Source organism: Pleurodeles waltl, chromosome 6, assembly GCF_031143425.1.
Source record: "Pleurodeles waltl isolate 20211129_DDA chromosome 6, aPleWal1.hap1.20221129, whole genome shotgun sequence".
Taxonomy (NCBI): Eukaryota; Metazoa; Chordata; class Amphibia; order Caudata; family Salamandridae; genus Pleurodeles; species Pleurodeles waltl.
In genome coordinates this window covers 8,068,314-8,091,553 of record NC_090445.1, presented here as the reverse complement: position 1 = coordinate 8,091,553, position 23,240 = coordinate 8,068,314, and the positions used below count along the sequence as shown (strand labels likewise).

The 23,240-nt window shown below is 47.3% G+C and overlaps 1 protein-coding gene across 6 annotated transcripts in view; it reads left to right on the top strand.

Annotated features, from left to right (window-relative positions):
- Positions 1-23,240, top strand: part of DNM1 (dynamin 1) — a 714,309-nt gene that overhangs the window by 616,201 nt on the left and 74,868 nt on the right. For all 6 annotated transcript variants that reach the window (XM_069236983.1, XM_069236985.1, XM_069236981.1 and 3 more), the window contains 2 exons: positions 2,407-2,648; positions 13,894-14,109. In XM_069236983.1, coding sequence (XP_069093084.1) covers positions 2,407-2,648; positions 13,894-14,109 — 458 coding nt within the window. The remainder of the gene's footprint in view (positions 1-2,406; positions 2,649-13,893; positions 14,110-23,240) is intronic.

Genomic DNA, 23,240 nt, shown 5'->3' with positions numbered 1-23,240 from the left:
GCCTACTTCCACCTTTTCAGCAACCTGGGGCTGACACGTGAAAAAGGAATCAAGACCTGCTCCATCTACCCACTTTTCAGTGTCTGCGAGCCTTTCTAGACATGTCCTTGGGGAAGGCCCTCACTTCCTACAAGTGTACTGGAAAGATTTTTGCAAGCGTCAAACAATTCGTAATGTGGAATATGCTCATAAGTCACTTCTTTGGATGCTGTCTTTGTGCATCCCCAGAACTTTTTTGTTGCCTGTCGATACAGAGGATATGCAGGAAACACCGGACAGTCAGTAGATTTAACTCAGATACTCCTTGGAAGACAAAGTTCAGCTCACGTCCTGGTTAAAAAAAGACCTCATTATGGTGTGGCCAGCAACAGAACATGTAAAAAGGCTTCCTGTTTCAGATCCATGGTCCAGATGTATGATAGTGAATGCCTCAGTTTGTTGTTGGGAGGGCCCACCTCCAAGAACTGTCAGGGAGAATACCATAGAGGAGATAAGGTTACATATCAACGTCTTGTAAAGGAGGCTCGTTTAGGGGGCCTTGGATGCGCTCCTCCCAAGAACATGCAACTTTTCAGTTTTCATCAGAACGGGCAATGCCACCTCCATGTTACATGTCAATGAAGAGTGAGGAACCAAATTCCCAATCCATAGGAAACACGACTACTCTAGAACTGGACCATTCATCACAGCTTTACTCCGAAAGCAGAACATTTGTTTTGGTTTCTTCTCAACATACACTCTCCCTCCTTCCCACTTTAGAGGCCTCCCTTCCACACTTGTCCTTCGAAGACTATTATAAAGTGACCTCTTGGCAGAATGGGCACATTCATCTCCTTGACTAAAGTCTGGATGTTTTTTATTTAGCTGGGAATGTGCTACTATGTAAACGTTATTATATGGACTATCGTGTTTATGTTTCATGCAGGTGAATCTTTGAAATAAGCCAATGCTGGAGATCTGTAGTTATTGGTTAGTAACCTATTTTCTTCTTAAACCAAAGCTTTTGGTCATGAGGCTTACCAGAATGTTGAGATCTTCCGGCTTCCTGCGTCTCAGTCTTCCTGCTTCACAAGGCAGTACCCGGAGAAGGGTTCCTTCTTGTATCAGCCCCATCAATTTAGAACAATCTTCAATCCAACTGATGCATTCTTTCTGGACATTTCTGTTTCTGAAAGCAACAGAGGATCTGGTTGTTCAGATCCTATTACAACAGTTAGACAAGGTTCCCTTCTCTGCCTGTTTGATTTTTTTTGTCAAGAATTCTATTGGCTGTGTGAGCGCTTTGCAAAAAGACTTAACAAGGTAATGGTTTCCATCCAATCACAGATTTTCCTTCTCACTTTTAACTTGTGAGCCCACTTAGTAGCAATAGTATTAGTCCATGCAATTGGTCATGTGATCGTGTTATACGGTTCCTATTATGATAATAGGACTGCGTATTAGGATGATGGAACTTCAGAATGTGGAAGACTGAGTCCAACCACACCATCAGACACCACAGGCCCAATTCCTCACTAGCTCACAACGCCTCACCTAAACTCCTAAACCTTTTGGGGTGGAAGGTGATCATGGATACCTGAACAATACACTCTGACTCCCTACGGAAGTCATGAAAACAGATCTCAACCTTTTGTTGCATTACTCATTTATGCCCAGGCAAAACACAAGAGAAATATAAAATATGTTCTAAAAAAAAATAAAATTGGGGGGGAAACCATCGTAACCTTGCATAGAGAGAATGAGCTGCGATAGTTAGGCAGATGAAACAAAGCAAAGTTACCAGCATTATAAACATACTAAAGATAAAGGTAATTTAATTCTAGAAGTTCTAGAGGCTGCTACCTAACCATAAGACTATACTTGGAGCATAGCGGGTGTACCCTTCTGCCTCCCCGATCTAGAGGGTTAGCATTAGCCCCATACCTGAACACGGTGTCAGGAGTCAGCCAGTCCCCTCAGAAAGCTGGTCAAGTAATGCCAGCAGAGCTGCATGTCGAATACAGCGTTCATCCCAGGATGGTCGGGCTGGTATGCCCCTCTGCCCCTTCGTGGTCAGTGCATCATATACGCTAAAACCACACTGTGTTAGAAGCAAAGCTGTGAAGTAATTCTATGTCTAGATCTTAGCCACTGTCTTCTGAACCAGCAACACAAACACTAGGATATATTGCACTGTGTTCCTAGCCTTGAACAGAATGTACATATCGAGGAAAGGCTAACTAAAACAAGCAACTCGTACAATATATTCCTCAAATAATGTCATGTAAGCAAAGCTAAATAAAAAATGTAAAAGATCATTGCTAAGAGCGATGTGGCTAAAACGTGTAAAATATAAAATGAAGCTAAGAAACTGGGGGACTTACTGGGGTCCAAAAGGTCCTCACAACAATCTCTTTCCTTCTGCAGGCTAAAGATTTCATCCATTCTGAACTGCTGGCAAATCTGTACTCCTGTGGCGACCAGAACACACTAATGGAGGAATCTGCTGAGCAGGCCCAGCGGCGAGATGAGATGTTGCGCATGTACCATGCCCTGAAGGAAGCTTTGATTATCACCGGTGACATTAACACCTCAACTATCAGTACCCCAATGCCACCACCTGTTGACGACTCCTGGCTTCAGGTGCAGGGCGTGCCGTCCGGTCGCAGGTGAAGTACAGCACTTAATATGACTGCGTGAAACTCATCAAATGCTTCTGAGCCCTTTGTTTCCTCAGGCCTAGGTGTGTGGGAGAGAATAGTGCAGAGAGCTACATGAAGCCAAATCCTTATCATTTCTTACATACGAAACAGGGTGGATAATACATGGTCATCGTCTTTACAGCTAAGGGACATGAACACACAACAGAGTGTCAGGTATGAAGGGGTTGTTAGGAGTTACAGTGACTGGCAGAAAGCAAGGAGGGATAACACAATAAGAGTGTTAGATGGGGTAGAAAGCCCACTTAGATTTAGAAGGGGCTAAAAGTTGCTAAGGGAGACACAGTAGGAGTTATGTTTGGCTTTTGTAAGGTTAGGCAGAATAGGGAGGATAATGAGTGCTAGATTGAGGACAGCTGCTCACTATGGGTTACTCCTGGCTAGCAGAATGCTGTACAACAGGGCACAAAGCCATTTCAGAGCACTAGCAAGACAGCTGGAGGCATACAGGAAGCCTAATAACCTTCATACCCCGGAAGTTTAGTTTAAAGGATTTGTATAGCACATAGCTACCCAAAGGCCTCCCAGCACTGAAGCGGAACAGTGCAGACTGCAGGGGCACCTACTTAAGCCCTAAACAGCCAGCTTTTCAAATTTTTACGAAAGGAGAGTTCATGGCTGATTTGACGGAGCCCCAGTGGGAGAGTTTTCCAAGGTTTGGCGGCTCTGTAATCCATGGATCTTCTTTCCTACCGTGCTCTCTTGAATTTAGGGATCTTCAGCAGGGAGGCCACAGACGATCTGAGAGACCTTGGGGAATATAATAGGAGGCTAAAGAACTTAAAAGAGCAGGGCCCCTGTTGTGAAGCGCTCTGTGCATAATGCAGAGCGCCTTACATTGTATATGTTGTTCCATTGGAAGATAGAGCCATCATGGCCTTAGGTTAGAGCAGAGCCAGCAGATCAGGAGACACTTTAATGCCAATAGCTTACATAGTTGTTATCAGAGGTCACCAAAGGGCGCACAACATTGCTACCAAGTGTAGGAGGCTGGCCCTCCATGTAGTGTGCAAAGCTAGACTCACTGTGCAGGGGTTCCAGGAAATCACACGTTGCTTTCCAGATGCAAAAACTAGATCACCTTATGCTCTCATTTTTGAGGTAGCATGGTCGAGCAGTTAGGCTAATCTTGGAGAAGTACAAAGCATTTGTGGTACTCACAGTATCAGTCGTGCATCACACACACAGGAATAACTCGAGACCAATTTATAAAAACACTTCAGCTTTTTATATACATGTTAAGACCAAGATTGGTTAAGTACTTTTTAAGATATGATTTTCTGAACTTTTAACAAATGCAGTCTCTCTGTGTGTAACTACGCATCATAGGAATCAATAGGCAGCCACTATCAAAAATGCAAATAAACTCATACAGTTGCTTTACCAAGCTCAGGTTCCGCAAGTTGGTCGAGGTCATCATTGGTTCAGGCGGCTCCCGGTTTCTGCAGGAGCAGCATTGGAAAGTCTCTTGGAGCTGGTGCAGTGCCACCACGAGGGACCACTTGGAAAAGGTCTGCAGTTGCAAAGTTAAAGGTGGTGCCTAGCGGTCCCCTTGTGGTGTCAAGGTTGCAAGGGGTGTGGGACCCTGGGGTCACAGCTGGTTCTTCGTTGCAGGACACTGGGAGGCCGGGACGCAGAGCGAGTTGGTGACCCAGGAGCTGTGCGCAACACTGCGTACAAGACAACGGGGGCAGTCTGGTTGCAATTTCCGGTTCAGGAGATATCTGTCTGTCAGTGAAGTGACCCTCATTGGCTTGTTGGTTCTTTGTTTGTTGCAGAGTGGTACTTCCACTCAGAAGGGAGATCTTGGTTGATGTGTAAAGCCTGGAGGTCCTCTGGGTTTCTTGAGGTCAGTCTAGTGTCCAGCTCCTCCGCAGCAGCGATTGTCTGGTCCTGGGTGCAGCAGGCAGGGTTTGGTGCCTTTTCTTGAAGCAGCAGGTCCGCGGTTCTCTTGTTTTGGATCTTCTTTAGGGCTGGTCTTCTTTGTCTTTGCGAATCTGATTTCGTTGTCTAGGGATGCCCAGTAAATACTGAATTTAGTGGCCGTTTTAGGGGAAACCTGGTAGTGTCCAATGGGACACTTAACTTTAGTGACCACTTTCTGTGGCAAGGGTCACTGCCCTAAACCGAATTGGCTACTTTCCCTCCATTCAGGATGGAGGAACATGAGAGGGTCCACCACGCAGGCAACACCTTAGGGGTGGTGCATGCCAGGTGAGGCCACCCCCATACCCTTTGTGTGGTTTCCCGCCTTTGCTCCTGCCAAAAGTGGGGGTTTGCAAAGGGGGAGGCTATCTGCAGCTATTAGCAGGCCTGGGGGTTGAGTATCAAGGGCGGTAGCCCTTTAAAGCTCACTGCCAAGGCAGTGCACATTCCTGAGGGAGGGGGTTTTAGCTTCTCCACCCAGGAAGGGTATTGTTTTATAAACCAGAGACAGGGCTCTCCCCCGAGGTTTGTAGAATGGCTGTCGGTCAGCAACTATGCCAGGTTAGTTGGCTTTTGCAGGGGGCAACTCTAAGGTGACCACTGGGTACAGTTTATAATAAATCCAGTACTGGTACCAGTTTGGATTTATCAGTCGGAGTTGTTTTGATACCAAACAACCCATGGTTCAGAGTAGCCATTATGTAGCTGGGAAACTCGTGTTGACCAGTGTCCAGCACATATATTAAATGGCTGCTCTGTTCACTCACTATGTCCCAGGTTTGGCAAGGACACAGTGGGGCGATTATTGCTCATGCTATTATGCCCTCACATACAGTACGGAGCACCCTGCCTTAGGGCTGTAAGGCCTGTCAGAGAGGAGTCTTACCCATAGAAAATGCAGTGTATAGTGGACAGGGCAGACAGAGAGTTTGCCATGTCGAGTTTGTATTTTAGGATTGCACCATAACACTCAGCCTGCTATGGCAGTGCTGGGTGCATCTGAATGCATAGTACCCCATGCCCTGGGTACCTAAGTACCTTTTACTCTGAACCTATAGTCGTAGCTAAAGGAGTATCCAATGCCTTTACAAGGATTTACGGAAAGCACACTGGCACTGGGAACCTGGGTAGCAGGATCCCAGTGCACTCCAGTCCAAGTTGCACTCGGAAACCAGGCAAAAAGTGGGGAGGTGCTGCAACAAGGTGCCGGTTTTCCACTCAACTCCCCCCAATCCCACCCTGGACCCCCCCAAGCCCACAGGCCAGGAGATTCAGCCAGTATCTGGGAGAGGCTTCCTAGTCTGTCTGGCGAGGAAGAGAAGGGAAACAGGCTGGTTAGTTGCAGGGCCTGCTCTGCCTCACATGTACTGCCCAGGTCATTCCCTTTAGGAAACTGACCCACCTCAACAGCTATAGGACCCGTCCTGAAATGTCTTTTACCTGTGCCACCAGTGTCTGCACTTTTTCACTTCTGTCTTGGGGTCAGGGATGTCCACCTCTGCTATCCCTATCTTAGCCTGGGTAACTCCTAGATTACCCAAAGAGGCTACCCATAACTGGAGTAACCCCACAATGAACAACAGGGTCAGGGGGCCTAACTTACTATTTGGTATGGGGTCGGGGTCAGACCACCATGCCAAGGACAGTGCAGCCATAAAGGGTAACAACCAGCAGAGTCCTTGGACAGCTGTCCGTGCCCAGAACCACACCTTTAGCTCCACGCCCACAGGGGACAGGGCTAAATTAGGGGCTTATTTGGGTTCGGGGTGCTTGTCTGGTATAAGGGAGTGGGGGATCTCTACATCCTGCAAAGAACACACTCCTTCCACTCTCCTTTCTGCCAGCTGAGGAGCTACCAACTCAAGCTGAGCAGGTGCCTGACTAGTCAGGCTTTCTTGGGGGTTTACCAGTTCCAACAGTGGAGTTCTTCCCTAATGGAGTGGAAACCCCTTGGCTCTCTGGTGCCTTAGTTACAGGTTGCCCACCTTCCCTTTTCTTCTGCTTTTCCTTTTTCGTTTGGGGCCTACTTGCACTCACTACAGGGGCAGAACCTGCAGCATCCTTGAGAGAGGACTGGCACTGAGTCAGTTCCTCTTTTGGGCTCTGACTAACCTCTGGGTGGTCATTTCCAAGGAGACAATCAAGGGAGAGGTCCTACGGAGGTCTGTACTGGCTACCACCCTTCTCCAGCTAAGGGACCCATCTATCTCTATAGGCACTACAGCTACTGGCCTATCAGTGACTTTTCCTGGGATAACCCTTACCCTGGCAGTCTCTCCTGGGATATACAGGGAGTGCAGAATTATTAGGCAAGTTGTATTTTTGAGGATTAATTTTATTATTGAACAACAACCATGTTCTCAATGAACCCAAAAAACTCATTAATATCAAAGCTGAATATTTTTGGAAGTAGTTTTTAGTTTGTTTTTAGTTTTAGCTATGTTAGGGGGATATCTGTGTGTGCAGGTGACTATTACTGTGCATAATTATTAGGCAACTTAACAAACAAAAAATATATACCCATTTCAATTATTTATTATTACCAGTGAAACCAAAATAACATCTCAACATTCACAAATATACATTTCTGACATTCAAAAACAAAACAAAAACAAATCAGTGACCAATATAGCCACCTTTCTTTGCAAGGACACTCAAAAGCCTGCCATCCATGGATTCTGTCAGTGTTTTGATCTGTTCACCATCAACATTGCGTGCAGCAGCAACCACAGCCTCCCAGACACTGTTCAGAGAGGTGTACTGTTTTCCCTCCTTGTAAATCTCACATTTGATGATGGACCACAGGTTCTCAATGGGGTTCAGATCAGGTGAACAAGGAGGCCATGTCATTAGATTTCCTTCTTTTATACCCTTTCTTGCCAGCCACGCTGTGGAGTACTTGGACGCGTGTGATGGAGCATTGTCCTGCATGAAAATCATGTTTTTCTTGAAGGATGCAGACTTCTTCCTGTACCACTGCTTGAAGAAGGTGTCTTCCAGGAACTGGCAGTAGGACTGGGAGTTGAGCTTGACTCCATCCTCAACCCGAAAAGGCCCCACAAGCTCATCTTTGATGATACCAGCCCAACCCAGTACTCCACCTCCACCTTGCTGGCGTCTGAGTCGGACTGGAGCTCTCTGCCCTTTACCAATCCAGCCACGGGCCCATCCATCTGGCCCATCAAGACTCACTCTCATTTCATCAGTCCATAAAACCTTAGAAAAATCAGTCTTGAGATATTTATTGGCCCAGTCTTGACGTTTCAGCTTGTGTGTCTTGTTCAGTGGTGGTCGTCTTTCAGCCTTTCTTACCTTGGCCATGTCTCTGAGTATTGCACATCTTGTGCTTTTGGGCACTCCAGTGATGTTGCAGCTCTGAAATATGGCCAAACTGGTGGCAAGTGGCATCGTGGCAGCTGCACGCTTGACTATTCTCAGTTCATGGGCAGTTATTTTGCGCCTTGGTTTTTCCACACGCTTCTTGCGACCCTGTTGACTATTTTGAATGAAACGCTTGATTGTTCGATGATCACGCTTCAGAAGCTTTGCAATTTTAAGAGTGCTGCATCCCTCTGCAAGATATCTCACTATTTTTGACTTTTCGGAGCCTGTCAAGTCCTTCTTTTGACCCATTTTGCCAAAGGAAAGGAAGTTGCCTAATAATTATGCACACCTGATATAGGGTGTTGATGTCATTAGACCACACCCCTTCTCATTACAGAGATGCACATCACCTAATATGCTTAATTGGTAGTAGGCTTTCAAGCCTATACAGCTTGGAGTAAGACAACATGCATAAAGAGGATGATGTGGTCAAAATACTCATTTGCCTAATAATTCTGCACTCCCTGTACTGGTTTGAGAGCACCAGCCTGTCATGCACAACTGTGTGACTGGCACAGGTGTCTCTCAGGGATGTGGTTGGGATTCCATTCACCAGTAGGTGGTGGAAGTGTCTACTCCCCTTTGGAATCTCCAACTCACCTGTGGGGCCCAGTTTCTAGTTAAAGGCTATGAGGACCTCCCCATCTCAGGAGTCCTCCCCAGTGGCTACACTGGTTACCCCTGGGGGCTTACTAGGGGGTCTGTTTTTGGGACAAGAAGTTTCCTTGGTGTGGCGCCCTGTCTTTTGACAGTTGTGGCACCATGCCTTCGTGGCATCCCAGTTTTTACCCTGGTACCCACCTTTGTTTTGTGAGGTGTCTTTGGGCCCACCCTCTTGACAGATTTTTGGGGGCCTAAGGACTGCCTTTTTTTTATCTCTAGGGTGCTCCAAACCTTTTTCTTTTTTGGGGGGGAGGGGGCTTCCCTGACTTTCTTTTGGTCGCCCCCTCCAGTTTTAGTTTTGGACACCCTACTTCTCACCCAATTATCAGCCTTCCCCCCCAAACTCTTTTTAGGAGACTGGCCCCAAATCTATTAGGTACTGCTGCAACTTGTCATGGACACAATTACTCAAAAGGTGTTCTTTCATCATTAAATTGTACCGCCCTTCATAAGCATGTACCTTGTTGCCTTCTAACCAACCACCTAGCGTTTTTACTGAGAAGTCCACAAATTCTACTCAAGGCTGACTCTGGGATTTTTGAGTCCCCCTGAATTTTGTGCGGTATTCCTCAGTGATAAATCCAAAGCCCTCAATCAGGGTACCTTTCACAAGATCATAGGATTTAGCATCTGTTTCACTAAGTGTCAGGAGCCTATCCCTGCATAATAGAGTGCTCCAGTGCTTCCTTTGCACATCCCTACCAATGGAGGTTCTCTCAAAGGCAATGAACCATTTCTGAATATCATCTCCTTTATGGTAGGGGGACAACTCCTTTTGGGAGTCTTAGGTTGAAAGGTTTCTCTCCCTTCCTAATTATTAGTATGCTTCCACCAGAGATGGGTCCTAAGCCCAACTCTTTACGTTGTTTCTCTATTTCCAAGAGCTGCCTCTCTAAGGCCAGTCTCTTGGTCAGCCTGGCAATTTCCAGGTCTGTTTCTGTGGGTGCTCTAGAGCTGCTGAGGGAAGAGGGGCTACCCTCATCCCCATTTTCCGCAGGATCTTCACCCACCACAGATGCATCATCAGCATTTTCATCTGGGAGGTTATCTCTTTCATACTGGGCCACCAGAAACCTAAGGTCCTCTGTTTTGGGGTTCTGTCCAGTCTGAATTGTGTAACTATATGCCTCATAAGGTTCCAGGTCGAGCTCCTGGGCTCTGAACTCTGTATCGGACATAGTTACTTCACTAAAGTTGGGACTTTTTTAGAAATTTAGAATTCCCTTTTTGGGTAGGCCAACTAAAGTAAGGACTTTGTAAAACTTCTTGCTAGAGTTGTGGGGACCTAACAATTATTTTAGAAATTTGCAAAAAATGTTTAGTCAATTAAAAATCAAAAATAAACTAAAGGCAATTTGGAGAGCTATCCGTGTGCTCACAAAATTGACAAAGTGGTACCAGCAAATGCAAAGTCTTTATCCCACAGCTGATCCACCAGATGTAGGAGGCTGGCCCTCTGTGTACTGTGCAAAGCTAGGCACGGTGTGCAGGGCATCCACGCAACCACACGTTGGTTTCCAGAGACAAAAGCTAGATTACCTTATGCTCTAGTTTTTGAGGTAGCTTGGTCGAGGAGTTAGGCTAATCTTGGAGAAGAGCAAAGCATTTGTTGTACTCACAGTATCAATCATGCATCACACACACTAAAAGCAATAACTTGAGACCAGTTTATAAAAAAAATACTAAAGCTATTTTTATAATTTTTAAGACCAAGATCGTAAAGATTGGTTAAGTACTTTTTAAGATATGATTTTTTAAACTTTTAATAAATGCAGTTTTTCTGTGCGTAATTACACACTATAGGAATCAATAGGCAGTCACTTTCAAAAATGCATGTAAAATCATACACTTGCTTTACCAAGTTCAACTTCTGCAGATTGGTCGAGGATGTCTGTGGGCAGGCTGTGCCAGCAGGAGAAGTTCGGGTGGCTCCTTTTTCCAGCGGGAGCAGCGTTGGAAAGTCTCTTGGAGCTGGTGCAGGGCCACTGCGAGGGACCACTTGTAAAAGGTCTGCAGTTAAAGTTAAAGGTGGTGCCTTGGGGTCCCCTTGTGGTGTTGAGGTCACAAGGGGTGTGGGACCCTGGGGACACAGCTGGTTCCTCGTTGCAGGATGCTGGGCGGCCGTGTGCAGAGCGAGTTGGTGATCGAGGAGCTGTGCGCAGCTGAATCCTTTGTAGCTGGAGATGAGTCTCTTTGAGGGCTGCTTACAGGACAACAGGGGCACTCTGGCAGGAGGTCCGGGATGTTCCAGAAGTCTCTCGACTGGGGCTTCCTCCTGATCTGGTTTCAGCTCTGGGGGAGCTGGTTTTCTTATTGTCGGACGTCAGCTGACCAGTACTCAGGGTATTGGCACGACTCAACCACTGGAGGGCTCAGTGCCATCAAACATGCCACACTTGCGGGGTTTGTCCTGGCGGTCGTCAGTTCAGGAGATATTGGCCGGTCAGTGAAGTGACTCTCACTGGCTTGTTTGTTCTTTGTTTGTTGCAGCGAGGTACTTCCATTCAGAAGGGAGATCTTGGGCGATTTGTAAAGCCTGGAGGCCTCTGGGTTTCTTGATGTCAATCCAGTGTCCAGCTCCTCCACAGCAGCGATTGTGTACTGGTACCAGTTTGGATTTATCATTCTGAGTTGTTTGATACCAAACAACCCAGGGTTCAGAGTAGCCATCATGTAGCTGTGAAACTCGTGTTGACCAGTGTCCAGTATATATATTAAAATGGCTGCTCTGTTCACTCAGTATGTCCCAGGTTTGGTAGGGACACAGTGGGGGCATATTGCTTATGCAATTTTGCCCTCCCATATAGTATGGTGCACCCTGCCTTAAGGCTGGAAGGCCTGCTAGAGGGGTGTCTTACCCATAGTAAATGCAGTTTATAGTGGACAGGGCACACAGGCAGTGTGCCATGTCGAGTTTGTATTTTAGGTTTGCACCATGACACTCAGCCTGCTATGGCACTGCTGGGTGTATCTGGATGCATGGCCCTAGAGGGTGGCACAATCAGTGCTGCTGCCATTTCCTGGGTACCTAAGTACCTTTTACTCTGGAATTATAGTGGTAGCTAAAGGTGTATCCAATACCTTTATGATGTTTTAGAGAAAGAATACTGGCACTGGGAACCTGATTTGCAGGATCCCAGTGCACTCCAGTCCAAGTTGCACTCAGAAACCAGGCAAAAAGTGTGTGTGGGGGGGGAGGAGGGTGCTGCAACATGGTGCGAGTTTCCACAGAGGTGGTTTAAGATGCATCAGGGCTCAAGAAATGGACAGAGACAGCATGAGTCACAAAGAAGGTCACATGTATAAACTGAGACCAGAGGGACCACTACCACACTCATTGTGGAGAGAAGAGAAGGGGCACATGGCGATTGCGTGGGGACAGCATCACCTCAGAGGGTTTACACACAAACTTTAGGAGCCACCAAGGGACTTCGTAGAGGCAGGAGAGTCCACGAGAGGCATCTTGGGGATAAGGCTCAAGGCGGTCTCACAGAGACAGACAGGCCCCAGGGAAGGCACACTGAGAGCAGGGTCACAGGGGCCACAAAAAGGTCACACGGAGATATCAGTGGTACAGTGGGAATACACACTGATAACTTAGCTACAAACAGACAGCAGGGCCATAAGGAGGCAACACAGAGACAACAGGAAAAAGGTTGCAGGGCATAGGAACGCCACTCACTGACTGCAGGAAGTCTACACAAAGACTGAATGGTCATACGGAGGTCAGCACAGAAAGGAGACTAAGGGACGGTCATACAGAGATACCAGGGTTAGAAGGTCATGCAGACTTAGGGTTATAGGTAGGTCATACAGAGATAGCATGGTTACAAGGTCATGCAGAGACATGGTCATAGGGAGGTCATACACAGATAGCAAGGTTAGATGGTCATGCAGACAAAAGGTTATAGCGAAGTCATGCAGAGATAGCAGGGTCACATGGAGGTCATGGAGAGATAGCATGGTTACACGGAGGTCAAGCAGAGATAGCAGAGTTACAGGAGGGCATGCAAATATAACAGGGTTACAGGGAAGTCATACAGAGATACCAGGGTTAGAGGGAGGTCACAGAGAGACAGCAGGGTCATGCAGAAAGAGCAGGGTTATAGCGAGGTCAGAGAGACACAGCAGAGTTACAGGGAGGTCATGCAGAGAAAGCAGGGTTATAGGGCGGTCATGCAGAGATAGCAGGATTACAGGAAAGTCTTGCAGAGATAGCAGGGTTGCAGGGAAGTCATGCAGAGAGAGCAGTACTACAGGGAGGTCATGCAGAGAGAGCAGAGTTACAGGGAGATCATGCAGAGACAGTAGGATTACAGGAAGGCCATGCAGGGATAGCAGGGTTACAGGGTGGTCATGCAGAGATAGCAGGGTCTCAGGAAGGCCATGCAGTGATAGGGTCATAGGGAGGTCATGCATATATATAGCAGGGCTACAGGGAGGTCATGCAGAGATACTAGGGTTAGAGGGAGGTCACAGAGAAACAACAAAGCCATTCACACATTGAGAGTAGGGCCACAGGGAGATAAACGAACACCGAGAGATCGCAGAGAGTCAGCAGGGTCCCAGAAATGTCACAAGAAGGTCACACGAACAGCAGGGCCATGGGGTGGTCACGAAAAGACATAAAGGTCAAATGAAGGGCAGACTCAGTCAGTAGGGGCAGAGGGAGATCACACACAGGCAGCAGGGATGTAAGGCGTCACCTATGAACACAGAAGGTCCCCATGAACGCAACACAGGGACTGGCCGATAGGAAGATCCCAAAAAGACTGCATAAGCATGGGAAGAGAATACAGACATCAGAGCTGCAAGGTAGATGATTTTAGGGGAAGGTGAGGCCACGCAGGAGCAATTGTGAGACCCCATGTGTGGTGGATGTGAGCAGGTGAGGGCGGCAACTAGGGATGTCAAGGACTGCTAGGGTTGCTTCATGTAATCCTGTGGGTTGGCAACGAACAGCAACCTGCACAGCTTAATGCTGGGGTTGTGGTGGAAGGGACATGGGTACAGTGTGGGCTGAGGGGGTGTACAAACCTGCGAGGTCATGGTTTCAGGGACTCAACCACAGTGGCGGTTACAGATGGGTACAGATGGCTTTGGCGAGTGACGTTCTTTGTTGGGGGGAGAGGGGGAACACAGGGTGGTGGTCACCTAACTAGTGAGGTGTTGAGGAGATGTTTTATGGCGCCATAGCATGTTATTGCTTGTATGTTTGCAGGTCTCCCGCATCCAGTCCGACGCCACAGAGGAGAGCCCCAGCTGTCCCACCAACCAGGCCTGGATCTCGGGGCCCTGCTCCAGGACCCCCTCCTGCTGGATCCACTTTAGGTAGTGCCCCACCAGTTCCCTCCAGACCAGGGGCTTCCCCCGATCCTTTCGGGCCTCCGCCTCAGATTCCATCCCGGCCCAACCGCGCTCCCCCAGGTGTCCCCAGGTAAGTCATGAGGCGCTCAGCTGGTACCCAGGTGGAAGCACTGTGTTTGAAGTTGCAGCCCAGGTACAAGCACTGCCTTTCCGCTCTGTAGATTCACGCAGTGAGTTTACTGAACTGTAAAATGAAAAAAAACACATGGTGTCCCCATCACAGTTTCTTTTATTGTGGAAGACAATAGTACTTTGCTGTGATGGAGGGGAGACTCTGATCACAAAGAGGGTTAGATATCGGGGAACATCTTGCTGTGAGGCCAGGGATGCATTACAAGAAGAGCTAGGCATCTGTGGCCACCTCACTGAGTGATAGGTGCAGGGGATGAGATAAAGTACTTGGAGGGCTCTTCGATGTCACTACGTGGAATCACAGACGAGGAGACATATAAGGGAGTATCTCACCATGACAGAGGAAACGCAGCATGTGTGAGTTATCAAGGGCCCAAATTGCTACGATTGATAGGAGTGGGACGGTGAAATCAGGTCCCGAAGGGGGCTCCCTGGTGCCACTTAGTAGGGTCTGGGATCACACAGTGATGTGAGGTACTATTAGGACATCTCACTATGATTAATGAGATCCATGAGCTGGTATGTGATGTACCAAAGAGGCACTGAGATGTGAGTGAGTGGAGATGGGGATCACAGAATCAGCTTACTCCAGTATTGGAACTTTCATAGATTCACATGCTTGAATCCTTCCCCGTCATCGAGATGGGAGCCCCCGGTACATCAAAACAGCAATATAGAAGCTACTGCAATGAGAAAAAGGCCCAAAGACTTTCACTTTAGTAGCCTATCCTTGTCTCTATGAGTAAAAAGGACCAAAGAAAGTCCCAGCCAATCAGGCTTCCCCTCCTTCTAGAACCCTCCTGGGAGAAACTCCATTCCCTCAGATTTTCTACCGCACGTGGTGCTAGGGAGTCTCCATTGAGCTCTGCTCAGTCAAATCTCCAGAGAAGTTTATCTCTACTGTTTTTTCTTTAAAAGAATTGTATTTTGTCAAAATTCAACATGTCAGATAAGGAAAAGAAAAGTCTTTTTAGAGCCTGCAAAACCTGTGGGAAAAAAAGACTTCACTTTGAATAGCCTCAAAAAGACTGCAAGATATGTAGAACATTTTCTAACAAAACCCTCAAGGACCGAGAGGGTAGGCTACTGATTTGGCTCCAGATATTGAAATCCAAATTAAACCCAGTGTCTGGTTCTGACAGTGAGGAGTCCTTCTCCTCATCAAGAAAATTCCAAAAAAAGAGGCAGATCTCCTCAACCTCACCATTCTGAGGATCCACTAAGAAAAGTTCATAAAAAGACAAAACAGGAGTCTTCTAAAGCTGGCAGTCCTTCCAGTTCTCCACACAGGAGTTCTGTTTCTTCCAAAAGACATTCTAAGGAAGGTTCTGTCTCCTCAGAATGCAGCAAAAGAGCCTTTTCTGAGCCTCCAACCCACCTCCTGTGGTAAAATATGTCTTTAAAAAGCCATCTGGAAAATCTGCGACGACGATACCGTCGACGACAGCAGCGTCGAAAGGAGTGTTTACAGCCTCGTTGTTGACTATGACAACGTCCACTGTCTCTGCGGCTGCTTCCTCTTCAATGATGCTCATATCGACGGCGTCCTCATCGACTGCGTTTGCCGTCACTTCGTCATTGATCAGTGTACCCATCGCTTCTCCGTCGACCATTCTGTCGGTGAGACTTTCGACGATGGTGCTATCGTCGGCCTCATCGAGACTTTCATCGTCGTTAGTGCTGCTTCTGTCGGCGACTCTGTTGGCGCTACTGTCGAGGATCCTGTTGACGATGGTCAAAACATAAGTCTGATTTACTCTCGCCACTGATTACATCTCCAAGTAGGGAATCAGCGTTGGTACCTACACATCTTTTGGAACAGGAAGACTCTGAGGACGAGGGCCCGTTTGGGATTGCGCATAGTCCGTCAGAACTACATGTGAAGTGCCAGGATCTAGAGGAGGACATTCAGCATGATCCGCACTCATTTTATTCCCAACCACAGCAGTATCCATATCAGGAGCAGATGATGTATTTGCTGGGATTACTCATAGCCGTCTTACAGCTGATGTTGGATGACTACAGAAGGCGGTTTCCGCCAGCCGGCTCGGAAGTGCACAGCAACCATCTATACCACCCTCTGTGCCTCTTCCTTCTACTCCGGTTCATCCTGGGGTCCAGCAGTTGCATGTGCCACCACAGACTACAGTTTCAATTCCAACACAAGATCTGTCTTCATCTGACGATGACCGAGAGGAGAGGGAATTGCCAGATGCCATAACTGAGTGGGATGATTATCAGATTCCTACCCCCGTCCTCACCTTCCCCGGTTCTAGTGCATTCCCCTCCTGGTGACATCTGGGTTTTTCACAATTTGTTGGGAAGGGCTGCAAAGAGGTTTGAGCTGCCCATGCCCACAAAGCAAATGGTCTGCTTCTTGTATGATTTCAAAGAGCCATTTCAAAAAAGTGTAAAGTCGATGCCAATTGTGGACTATATATGGGATGAGGGCATCAAGGTGATGAAGAACACAGTGACTGTCACCCCGGTTTTGCCTTGCCTTGACAAGAAATATAAGGTCCCAGAAGACTCTCCAGCCTGCCTCACGGGCCATCCCAAACCGGACCCAATCATTGCCCAGGCTGCACAACAGATCCAGAAACCCTTCAGCACTAATATCTACTCCACCAGACAAGGAGGGTAGAAGGCTCGATAATATTGGGAAGCGTTTCTCTTTGATGGCTTCGCTTATGATAAGAGCTTCTAATTCTTTACAGCTATGGGCGGACATTGCTCCCTTTCTAAATCAGCTGCCAGAGGACCCTCAGTTGGAAGCCAAGAAAGTCTTGCAAGAGGGTGAGAGGTCTTCTACTGAAGTTATAGACTGTGTGATGGATATTGCTACCACGGCTTTCCGGCAGATGGCAAGAGGTGCTGTTCTAAGAAGGCAGGGATGGCTCCGGGCAATTTCGTTTAGGCCTGAGGTTCAAAACAAAATTCTGGATCTTCTTTTTAATGGTGAAGCCCTATTGGGGAAGCACATTGATGATGCACTTCAATCAATAAAAACGGATATCGATACAGCCAGGTCCTTTGGCACGCTGCAGTTTAAAAGACAGCCCTTTTCAGGAGCAAGAGGTCGGGGCTATTCATCATATAGAGGAGGCTTCCAACAATATAGATACCCCTCTGTCTCCGCTGCTTCTCAGTCCTTTCGTTCCCAGTCCCAACAGAGACTGCCTCCCCAAGCGGCTTATTCGAGACCTTCCCAGAGCGGAAAAGCAGGAAGGCAAGCGAAAGACACAGGGCGCAGACAATGACTTTCTGGTGTCTCTGGCTAAGAGCCTTCCCTTGGATGCAAGACGAGGGGGAAGGATTTCTCTTTACTTTCAGAATTGGCAAAAGATAACATCAGACCAATGGGTCTTCAATCTCATTCAATTTGGCCATACTTTGGAATTCTTACTGTACCCTCCTACAAGACCTCCTCTCCCTTGAAGGGTAAAGCACTTGCACTTACTCAAGCAGGAAGTCGAGTCGATGCTCCTTAAGGGAGCTATAGAGAGAGTTCCACATCAGGACAAAAGAAAAAGGGATTCTATTCTCGGTTCTTCCTGGTTCGAAAGAAGTGGAAAAGTTGGCGCCCAATCCTAGACCTCAGGGATCTCAATACTTATCTCTAGAAACAATCATTCTGTATGATCACCCTAACAGACATCGTGTCCCTTCTCAACCCGGGAGATTACATGTCCACCCTCGACTTGCAGGATGCATATTTCCATATCCCTATACACCCTTCCCACAGGAAATATCTCAGATTTGTAGTAGCCGGTGACCATTTCCAGTTCAAAGTGCTACCCTTCCGTCTGAAATCGGCCCCCAGAATCTTTACCAAATGCTTGGCTCCTGTAGCAGCTTTCCTCATAAGGCAGAACCATCAAGTCTTCCCGTATCTGGACGATTGGCTGGTCAAGGTCAAGTCCAGGTCTCAAGCACTGAAGTCCACATGCGCCTGCATCGAGCTTTTCAAGAGCCTAGGCTTAACAGTCAACCGCATCAAGTCAGCCTTCCAGTCCTTAAGAAGGAGAACATTTCTAGGGGCGATATCGCACACTTCCACCAACAATGCAACTCCTACAGAGGAGAGATGGAAAAACCTCATATCCCTCGCGAGGCGCCTACGAAAAAGAAAGTATATTTCAGTTTGCCTCTTCAAGTCCCTGTTGGGGATGGTGTCCTCCTGCATTCCACTGGTACCATTCTGTCGTCTCAGAATGAGGCCCCTGCAGGAGCAGCTAGACCATCAGTGGACACAGTCCAGAGGGTCTTTCGACGATGTCATCAGAATAATGAAGCCCATGATGTCACCTCTGACTTGGTGGACTCAAGAGTTTCACTTATCGAGGGGACTTTGTTTTCTTCCACAACCAGCTCTGTGGGTAATTACTACAAACGCTTCTCTCAGAGGTTGGGGCACCTTCCTGCAGCACCTACGAGTCAGGGGCAAATAGAAACCACATCAGAGGGTTTTTCACATCAATTACCTCAAATTGAAAGTGGTTCGATTAGCGCTTCATGCTTTTCTTCCAAAGATAAAAGGATCATCAGTACTCATTTGGACGGACAACAATGCATTATATCAACAAACAGGGAGGAACCAGGTCTCTGCTCTTATCGAGAGAATCTCAGCACATTTGGTAATGGTCTATCAGTCAGCAGATAAACCTTTGAGCAGAACATGTCCCAGGTGTACAGAACATCATAGCGGATTCTCTGAGCAGGTCTCGATCGTCCAACCACGAATGGGAGCTGGATCAAGGAGTGTTGAACCAAGTCTTCTCCCTATGGGGGAAACCAAACCTGGATCCTCTACGCCACCCCGCAGAATGCAAAATGACGATTCTTTGCAAGTCGGGATCACCATCTGGGCTGTTGGGGGAATGCGTTTTCCATGGCATGGTCAGGAATTTATGCTTACGCTTTTCCTCCCATTCCCCTAATACCGAGATGTCTGGCAAAGATCAAGAACAAACGCTGCAAGCGTCTGATTGCTCCGGCATGGCCTCGCCAGTTCTGGTATACAGAACTCCTCCTCTCACAGAACCACAGCATCCCTCTACCAGTGATGCCATCCCTGCTAACAATGAATGAGGGTCAAATTCTCCACCCCGCTTCGCTTCACTTGACACCCTGGCTCCTGAACACCATGAGTTTGCGCATCTAGATATACCTTCAGATTGTAGAATCATCCTTGCCAGGGCTGCAGCTGAGAATACCAGCAAATGTTATCGTCTGAAGTGGAGGAGGTTTTGCTCATAGTGTACACAAGCTCAGGTGCATCCTTTCTATTCATTGCCAGAGCAAATACTGCCTTATCTTCTCCTTCTGGCCAGATCGGGTTTGGCTATCTCCTCGATTAGAGTCTACTTAGCAATTTCCCGCTATAGGCGTGCAGATAACGTACCTCCTTTGTGGTCCGCAAGGGTCATAAAGCTGTTTCTTAAGGGTTTGTTCAGGTCATTCCCTCCAATCAGGCCTCCTTCATCGTGGCAGCTTAATGTGGTCTTGTCCCTATTAATGAAACCACCGTTTGAGCCAATTCACAAGGCAGATTTAAAATTTGTATCCTGGAAGGTCTCTCTCCTTCTCGCTCTTACCTCAGCCAGAAGAGTGAGCGAGATTCAAGCATTCATTATCCAAGACCCTTTCTTGCAGTTCAAGAGAGACAAGGTAATTTTACGGACGAATCCAAAGTTTATACCTAAAGTCCCTTCGGATTTCCATATTAACCAGGTGGTAGTACTCAAGTCATATTTCCCAAATCCATCAATGCCAACAGAGCAAGGTCTGCATTCTTTGGACGTTCAGAAGTGCTTGAAGTTTTATCTCGATAGAACTAAGTAATTTAGACAATCAAACCAACTTTTTGTGGCGTTTAGTGCTCCTCGTTAAGACCGAACATTGTCCACTCAAGGGATTGCAAGGTGGATAGCCTCTGTGATTAACAATTGTCATACAGCAGCAGGAAAACCTTTACAGAATCCAGCGCGTGCGCATTAAGCAAGGCAAATGGATGCATCCATGGCGCTATTTGTAGGAGTGCCCATCCAGGACATCTGCAGGGCAGCCACTTGGAAGTCAATGCATACATTTGCGAAACATTACTATTCTGAAGAAACACAGCAGGGTGATGTGGCGGTAGGACAAGCAGTTTTGTGACATCTATTCCAGTAATGGTGAACTGTTGTATTTCTTCTTTTCTTTTCCCGCCAGCCCAATATACTTTGCGCACATTGTACAGCATTGTTTCTTCCTTTCAGGTTATGATTTTTTCTATGTTTCTGGTAAAGATGCTGTTCCTTTATTATATTAATTGCTCATCAACTATTTTGTCTCTCCTGCATGAGCATCTTTCTTCAATGATTCTAGATATAATTGTGGATTCTATTAATATATGTGTATGTATGTGGGGGTGTGTATATATATATATATATATACATATATATATATATATATATGTTCGATGGCATGTGTAGCTGTAGATATACATGCTGTGCATTATCCTGCCATCTAGTGTTGGGCTCGGAGTGTTACAAGTTGTTTTTCTTCTAAGAAGTCTTCTCGTGTCACGGGACCGAGTGACTCCTCCCTTTCGGCTCCATTGCGCATGGACATCGACTCCATCTTAGATTGTTTTCTTTACGCCATTGGGTTCAGACGTGTTCCTCTTCGCTCCGTATTTCGAATCAGGAAAGTTAGCTAAGTATAGAAAATTCGACGGTATTGTTATCGTTCGGTACCGGGTTCGTGTTAGTTTATCGGCACCAACGTCAAGACTGCTTCGGCGGCCCTTCAGGGCTTCCACTCTTCACCGAGGCCTGGTCGGCCCGACCACACCCGTCGTCCCAGACTAATGGACCGGACCCCCTTCCATTTCTGTCCTAAGTGTCACTCAAAGTATCCTTATACAGACCAGCACCGGGTCTGTAATCTGTGTTTGTCACCCGAACACAGAGAGGATACTTGTGAAGCTTGCTGGGCGTTTCGATCAAAGAAGACCTTGAGAGATGGACGAGCAAGAAGACTGCAAATGGCGTAGAGACCGAAAGAGCAGCTCGACGTCGAGGAGGAGGAAAGAATCTCCATCCAAGAGACGGAATCGGATGAATCCGACAGTGAACGACCCTCGATGGTGCAACAAACCGTGAGTAAACCTGCCCCGTCCCAAACTCAGGGTCACACCAAGAAAATTAAGCCCAGGGGGACGCCACCACCAGCAGGCCATGGCTCAACCCACCGAAAGGAAGGTGACCAAACATCGGCACTGAAAAAGGCCAAGGAGTTGCCGAGGACTTCCGACTCCAGTCGAGAATCCGTCACCAAACTATTTCGACACCGAGTGATTGAATCGACCAAACCCTGAAAAAGCTCCTGAGAACTGAAAAAGCCTATACCAGCAGAAACTTCGGTACCGAAAAAAAGCAGCCTCGGAGCCGAAAAGAAGTTCTTTTAACGAAGAGCAAGGACTTTCCATGCAACTCAAGGAAAGACATCGATTTGAGCAAGAGTTAGGTATGGAAGAACCTGACCATACACAACAGAAGTTACATATCCAAAAAGAGACTGGCAAGATTCAGACTTTACCTCCACTCAAATCGAAAAGGAAGCTTGCATTTCAGGAAACAGAAATGGAACCAAAGGCCAAAGTGGTTAGAGACAAATCACCACCACCAATGGTCTCACCACAACCATCCCCCCTGCACTCACCACAATTGTCACCAGTGGGAACACCTATAATGCAGTCACCCACACATACTGGGATGACCCAAAATGATGCTGATGCATGGGATTTATATGATCCACTAGTATCGGATAACAGCCCAAAATGTTATCCAACCAAGCCGTCACCACCAGAAGACAGTACTGCATATATGCAGGTACTATCCAAGGAAGCTACGTTCCACAACGTAGCAATGCACACAGAGCCAGTGGAGGATAACTTCCTTTTTAACACTCTGGCATCCACCCACACATCATATCAAAGCCTGCCAATGCTCCCGGGCAAGCTCAAGCACGTGCAACAGGTCTTCCTGGAGACTGTAAAGGGAAGAGCTATCACGCCTACAGTTGAAAAGAAGTAGAAACCACCCCTAACAGATCCAGCGTTCATAACACAGCAGCTCACACCGGACTCAGTGGTTGTAGGGGCAGCAAGGAAAAGAGCAAACTCTCAACTGTCAGGAGATGCTCCACCACCTGACAAAGAAATTTGACGCTGCAGGCAAGTGAGTGGCATCACAAGCAGCCAATCAATGGCAAACTGCGAATTGACAAGCCCTACTTGCATGCTATGACAGGGCACACTGGGACGAGATGCAAGACATCATACAGCACTTGCCCAAGGAACACCAAAAACGTGCCCAGCAAGTAGTTGAAGAGGGACAGGCCATATCTAACAACCAGATCAGGTCCGCACTAGACTCAGCCGATACGGCAGCACGGACTGTCAACACGGCTGTAACCATTCGCAGGCATGCATGGCTGCGGAGTTCTGGATTCAAGCCAGAGATCCAACAAGCGGTGTTAAATATGCAGTTTAACCAACAACAGTTGTTTGGGCCGGAAGTCGATACTGCCATTGATAAAATGAAAAAAGACATGGACACGTCTAAAGCCATGGGCGCGCTCTATTCCCCACAAGTCAGAGGCCCCTTTAGGAAACCACAATTTAGAGGGGGGTTTTGGCAACAAACACCTGAACCTTCCGCCTCCCAAACCATACCCACCTATCAATCACAATACGAAGGGGAGGCGGCGGGGGGGATTCGTGGTTCCTATAGAGGCAAATTCCCAAAAGGAAGGGGAAAATTCCAACCCGCCAAACTAAGCCCTAGTAAACAGTGACTTCAATGTCACAACACCCCAACACTTGTCACCAGTGGGGGGTAGGCTAACCACATACTACCAAAACTGGACACATATTACAACAGACACATGGGTCCTATCAATTATCCAACATGGTTATTGCATAGAATTCACAGCATTCCCTCCAGATGTGCCACCAAAAACACACAGACTGTTTCAACAACACTTAGACCTATTACATATAGAGGTCCAAGCACTGTTACA